General features: G+C 40.0%; 1 protein-coding gene across 1 annotated transcript in view; it reads right to left on the bottom strand.

Moving 5' to 3' along the window:
• LOC135198855 (histone H3.v1-like) overlaps positions 1-2156 on the bottom strand; it is a 3914-nt gene extending 1758 nt beyond the window's left edge. The window contains exons 1-2 of the mRNA XM_064226827.1: positions 2150-2156; positions 354-535 (exon numbers count right to left, since the gene is read on the bottom strand). Of these exons, the coding sequence (XP_064082897.1) occupies positions 354-535; positions 2150-2156 (189 nt within the window). The remainder of the gene's footprint in view (positions 1-353; positions 536-2149) is intronic.
• Between the last annotated feature and the right edge of the window lie 4660 nt (positions 2157-6816).

Below are 6816 nucleotides of genomic sequence, written 5' to 3'. Positions count from 1 at the left end.
CCTGTTACGCTTTTAAAACCCTTTTTGTTTCCAATTTCCCTTTCAGTGCTGAATGACCTCACAGGTCCTATCGCTTAGCCTACAGAGCTCATATCCCTAGCTGTGGATTTTCACTCATGACAGGAAGCATTATTTGCGGTATATAACGCAAGATGCAAAAGCTTTAGGGTAAAAAGTTCTGCTGAGGAGTAATTCCTCGAAGGGTTCTACTGTGGAGGAAGATGTCGCTTTTAGATGAGACGAGGGTTCAGAGTCGACATGACTGAAGGGTTAAGTGGCCACAGTCTGTCAGAGGCTTGGAATGTCTCATATCGGCTGTCTCAAAAGGAAGAAGAGCTCGCCATGAGATGTACTTGTATAATATGCATGGCGTCTTCTTCATCCTCCTTTCCCTCCTCCTCCTCCTCCTCCTCTTCCTCCTCCTCCTCCTCCTGCTCTTCTTCCTCCACCTCCATTTCTTTCTCACTCACCTCCTCCTCCTCCTCCTCTTCCTCCTCCTCCTCCTCCTCCTCCAATCCACCACATGAGCGGCTGTCTTTGTAGGGGTCGTAAAATAAAGACACATTTGAAGAGATGGTCAGGGAGCTGTCATGGTGACGTCACGCAATGGGACTTTGTGCTTAATAAATGCGAGTTGCTGCTGTAATCCCTTTTAAATCCTCTGAATCCTCCTCTTATCTTTCTCATCGCTTGGAATGCGGAATATGGATGCTTAAAAAATAAATGTAAAAAAGTCGCAATTTCCCAGTCTTCAGTCTATTCTTGATAAGGCAATAAACATGAAAGTGATAATAATAAATATAATGATTCAGACGTTGCTCCGTTTGCAGGGGGTAGTACCATTAGTGCGCCTCAAGCGGAGCACCGTAAGCATTACTGGAGGTTCTTACAGCGTCCCTTAAGGCCCGTAGCTGCAACCCTTTTCTTTTCTCTTATATATTGTCTTTCTTCCATCATACTTTCCTAAACCCTCTCCTAACAAATATTTCAACATTATTTTCTGCGCTGAATGACCTCATGGGTTCCAGCTCTTTGCCTTTAGCCTGAATTTTATTTTTCTATCGTTCACATCTACCCACGTCTACCCATTTTTCTCTAAATTTGCTCTCCATCCTCCATGGTTTATTAGGTGAATAAAGAAGAGAAGGTTAATAACGAAAATATTATCAATTCAACTGCAAAAGGAGATGTCGTGTCTGAAGTGAATTTTACAGTAGTACATGGTGTCCATAACGTCCCAGTACCATTCTGAGCAATAAATACTTTTAATGGCACTGGGACTTTATGGACACCCTGTATAAGATTTGAATGAGTACTTTTAAACTTAATTTATATGTATTAGCCTAGAATAACAACGTCAGGGTTGAACGGGTTATTTATACATCTGAGAATTGTATAGTAAGTGTGGGGAAGCTAGCGTACATCAATAAGAGAGCATCTGAACGGCTGACTAGATGTGTAAGGTATGTCTGTGGGGATCAGAGACTTTAAAAGTGTGAGAGGAATACTTTGTCCTTTAATATCCTTTAATATTGTAGGGAATATAAGGGATGAAAACATATGGAAGATTGCAAAGGTTTGGGGAGAATCATTTTCCGTTTATACAGAAGGGAATGTATTGGATGGAAATTTATGAATAATTGTGTGGGTGATTATACACACACACACACACACACACACACACACACACACACACACACATATATATATATATCGAGCTACAAATGTCCCTTAATATCTAATTCGCTCTACCTCGGAATTAATATTTTATTTTCATATATGTTTAACCGAAGGGGAATTTTTTTTTTAGGCGATGGTTCGCGCCCGTCAACGGCAGATCTATTATCGCCTAAAAAAAATTCCCTTCGGTTAAACATATATGAAAATATATTAATTCCGAGGTAGAGCGAATTAGATATTAAAGGACATTTGTAGCTTGATACATGTATATGAATCACGGTAATTGTATATGATAATTATATATATATATATATATATATATAATATATATTACTATATTATATATGCCATTAGTATGCCTCAGAATTGTAGAGTGGATCTAGACTATAAGTGCAATAGGAGGTTGAATAGGCGAAGAGCTTAGAAATAATATCGACAAAATTCTTACAAATATTTATTTATCACTTACTGGTCATAATGTGAAACTATGTTGTAACAAGAATATTAATAATGATGTTTACAAAACGTCGTAAATAGTAATAAGTGATAAAACGCACTGCCTCTAATGACTGCATATTCGTACAACTATTATAAGGAAAGGTTGCAGTGTTGCGTAACCTTACGTAACTTGTTGCGTGTATTTCTTGCGTTCCATTTTCCTTCAGTACTCAAGTAGCACTTGAAAGTCGCAAGATGCAGTCAGTTTTGATCGTAGTAATGGAGGGAAGTTGATGAAGGTATAATTTGTGGCAACAAGGAAGCACCATTGCTGTAGAATTGTACTCCTAAGTTGATTATATAAGACACAAGTATGAGAGCTTGCAATCAGCCTAACTCTGTGGACTCTATAAATTATAGAGGGACACTCGTTTAAGTAGGAGTGAGCTGAGTGTGTGTGTGTGTGTGTGTACTGAGAGAGAGAGAGAGAGAGAGAGAGAGAGAGAATCCAAGAATGGCTAGCAATCATATGCTTACATGGTAATGGAAAATAGATGAGAGACGTAAGTCTAATTAATAATGAGCATATTTGTAAGCTAGAGGTTAAAAGAGAGAGAGAGAGAGAGAGAGAGAGAGAGAGAGAGAGAGAATCCAGGCATTGCAATTACTTACTATCATGGTAATGGAAAATTAGTTAAAATGCCTCAGTCTACCTTAAAAAGCAAGTTTGTGGGTAAAAGCGTGTGCATGTGTGTGTGTATATGTGTGTCTGGTGTGGTGGGTGTGTTTGTGTGTTAAGAACGAGAGAGAGAGAGAGAGAGAGAGAGAGAGAGAGAGATACGGGGAAAGAATCGAAGCATGGCAATCTTATACTGACATGGTATAACCAAGCTTCTGGATCAGTGTGTGTGTGTGTGTGTGTGTTTGTAAGAGAGAGAGAGAGAGAGAGAGAGAGAGAGAGAGAGGTAATCGATTTACAACAAGAGGAGAAGGATCTAGTAGATATTTCTAGCAGAGAAAAAATTCTAAGGAGAGAGAGAGAGAGAGAGAGAGAGAGAGAGAGAGAGCGAACGAGCGCAAACGACCGAGTGGGCGAATTCTATTACATCGCCTTCTCCTCTCCTCTTGATTCCGTATTTCTCCGTCCTCGCCTCCTACTCCATCATTATATCAGCTTTCATTATCTCGGCTTCATTTTCTTCTGCTATTGCTTTCGTTAGCCTCTTCAAAGGCGCCGTGTTTATTTTGAGGTCTCCCTTTCAAACGGCTTAATCATAACTGCGATGTGAGGGACCAGAGATGCAATCGCAAGGAACGAGACGAAATGTCTCGAAGCCATGAATTCTGTGAAGGAGAAAGAGAGAGAGATAGAGAGAGGTAATCGATTTGCAGCGAGGTGGAGAAGGATCCAGTAAATATTAGCTAGGAGAGAGATGGAAGAAAAGATAATACAACAACCCAATAATGCATGAAGAAAATTATCTCAGTATACGAGAGAGAGAGAGAGAGAGAGAGAAAGGTAATCGATTCGCAGCGAGGTGGAGAAGGATACAGTAAATATTAGCTAGGAGAGAAACGGAGGAAAAGATAATAGAACAACATCATAATGATGCATGAAGAAAATTATCTCAGTATACGAGAACGAGAGAGAGAGAGAGAAGAGAGAGAGAGAGAGAGAGAGAGAGAGAGAGAGGTAATCGATTCGCAGCCAGGTGGAGAAGGATCTAGTAATCATTTATAGGAGGGAAATGGAGAGAAAGATTATTAAATAACATAATAATATATTAAGGGAATGATATCATTATACATGAGAGAGAGAGAGAGAGAGAGAGAGAGAGAGAGAGAGAGAGAGAGGGAGAGAGAGAGCAAGCAAATCGAAATGGAGGAAAATCTAATTGAATAACAACATAATGATGCATAAAGAGAATTATCTCGGCATACACGAGAGAGAGAGAGAGAGAGAGAGAGAGTCAGAAAATGTAGGAACGTGTTAGAAAAGGTTCCGGTGCGACATCCCTTGTACATTTATTTCAGATTAAACCGACTAAGGTTTCTCCTCTGCATCCTTCACAGACAGACCAGTAAAGTGAATGGCAGACAGACTAACAGACAGCAACGAATGGTTAACATAGAGCTTACGTGAATGGAGACATACGACTTGGGGGGCAACAGAACATTATGGATAAATTTCTGATATGACGCAAACAGACGTATTTTTGACTTTGAGCTTCAACTATAAATGAATTTGTCGGATTTCATTCTCAACCTCTGTACAGATTCGCACAACGCCACCACATAAACTGGATGCGAATATCCTCGCTTTTCTCTTTGAACCTTCAGCTGAAAGCTTTTATAGACAAGAGTCAACAGGCAATGTTAAACCCAAAAGGAAAAACGTCTTTTAGTCTTCTTCTGGAGATGGAAAAAGAAACCCATAAGATTACTTGGTATAACTTGTTTACTTGTAAGTACTATTTACATAGTAATTTGCGCATTCTGCACATCTCTTGAGAAATGGCCACAGATAGGGCCTGAAAGTACTCGAGTGTTAAGTAAATGATTGTAAATACTTACAAGTAAACCAGTTATACTCGGTAATCTTGTGGGTTTCCTTTTCTAAACCCGAAACGGTTCCAGAGGGAAATCCGCCAGCAGAGAGAGAGATAGAAAGTTAGAGAAGAAAGTGATAAATGAATAAATATCAGAAAACAAGTAAACAAAACAAATGCACCTGAAATTCGGGAGACGTCAGCAGCAGCAGCAGAAGCAGAAAGCAGGAATGAATTTGCTCATTGTTTAAAGATGTGGAGATCGGAGGATTCCACAACTGCACCAGGCAGACTAGACTATTCCATGATTTGCTAGTTCCTCGCTGGACAAGTGGTTTTCGCGCTCGGCTGCCAATTCGGTGGTCCGAAGTTCGAATCCCGGCTCGGCCAACGCGGAATTAGAGGAATTTATTTCTGGTGATAGAAATTCATTTCTCGATATAGTGTGGTTCGGATCCCACAATAAGCTGTAGGTCCCGTTGCTAGGTGGCCAATTGGTACCATCCTAGCCACGTAAAAATATCTAATCCTTCGAGCCAGCCCTAGGAGAGCTGTTAATCAGCTCTGGTAAAACTAAGATATACTTAACTTTTAACTCAACGATTTACTTGTAGCCAAGATAAAACTCCCAACAAACTGATTATCAGTATTGACGAAATGCGTCGAATTATTCAATGGCTTTTTGACACGAAGAGGCACAACGATGGAGTGATGTTACCATTTGAGGTAAGGAATTAACTTGCAATATTCCATTCCAGGTTTAGATACAGCTGCGACTGACTTAATAATAATAATAATAATAATAATAATACCATGGGACACCAGAGTTGAAGAGAAAGAGAGGGAAAAAATGGTTAAGTATCAAGATCTGAAAATAGAAATAAGAAGGATATGGGATATACCAGTGGAAATTGTACCCATAATCATAGGAACACTAGGCACGATCCCAGGATCCCTGAAAAGGAATCTAGAAAAACTAGAGGCTGAAGTAGCTCCAGGACTCATGCAGAAGAGTGTGATCCTAGAAACGGCGCACACCGTAAGAAAAGTGATGGACTCCTAAGAAGGCAGGATGCAACCCGGAACCCCACACAATAAATACCACCCAGTCGAATTGGAGGACTGTGATAGAACAAAAAATAATAATAATACTAATAATAATAGTTGCGATTTTGAACAATGCAGTTTTATCATTTTGGACATCAACCAACGTTTCGAGCGAGAAATGAAACGGAGGGTTTTGCCTCAAGTTGATTTTTCTTCCTTATAATCGAAAGCTTCAGTGTGTGGTTAAGCCTGATGAATGTCTTCGTAGAAGATGATATTGGCTTCCAAAAACACAGGGGAAGGTGGAAAGTACTGAATTTAGGGGATGGGAAGTTAAGAAAACTGAAGAAAAGAGAACAAAGGTAAAGAAAAGTAGGTGCGCTATGAAAACCCATTATTTACAGGCTATCAGTCTGACCTTGAACTTTCTTATCACACAGGGCAATTTTTGAAAACCCCTCTATTGCCGGCACTCATCCCCGCAGGCCCCCCCCCCCCCCCACCCCCCCCCCCCCCCCATCCCGCCCCTACCCACCTCTCTCTCTCTCTCTCTCTCTCTCATCTCTCTCTCTCTCTCTCTCGTAATCCTGCATCCATCGCTGAAGGCTGCTTTTTCAGCCGCCACTCCACGCAACCCTGACAAGGATTCACTAATTAGTGAAAAATCCTCGCCTCTTAGACTAAGCATAAACTCCGCCTGTCTGCAGGAATCCTTCTCATCCTCCGTTAATTGGGGTTGATTTTGTTTTTATGAAATGATCTCATTTTTGGGCAAAAGGTATATTTGCTACATATGAACGCATTTCTATCTCCTCCACCCCCCCTACCCCAAAGTTCATTTTATGCTCCTGTTGAAGGCAATGAATTTACCTTAATTTAATCTGATTTTGTCTTTATAAGCGGAAAATGGTACCAAATGAACCTTATTATTTATAGTTATACTAAAAATACTAGTAAAGATATTCATTAAAAAACTAAAATCCATAATGGGAGTTGATCAACATCCAAGCTGCATAATATTCAACTCTTAACTTCGTTGGAGTTAGATTAATGTAAGAATTTCTCCATTAAGACTTCGCGTTATATGATAATAATTACGGTA

The sequence above is a fragment of the Macrobrachium nipponense genome, chromosome 22 (genome assembly GCF_015104395.2).
Source record: "Macrobrachium nipponense isolate FS-2020 chromosome 22, ASM1510439v2, whole genome shotgun sequence".
Taxonomy (NCBI): Eukaryota; Metazoa; Arthropoda; class Malacostraca; order Decapoda; family Palaemonidae; genus Macrobrachium; species Macrobrachium nipponense.
This window is presented reverse-complemented; position numbering and strand designations above follow the sequence as displayed.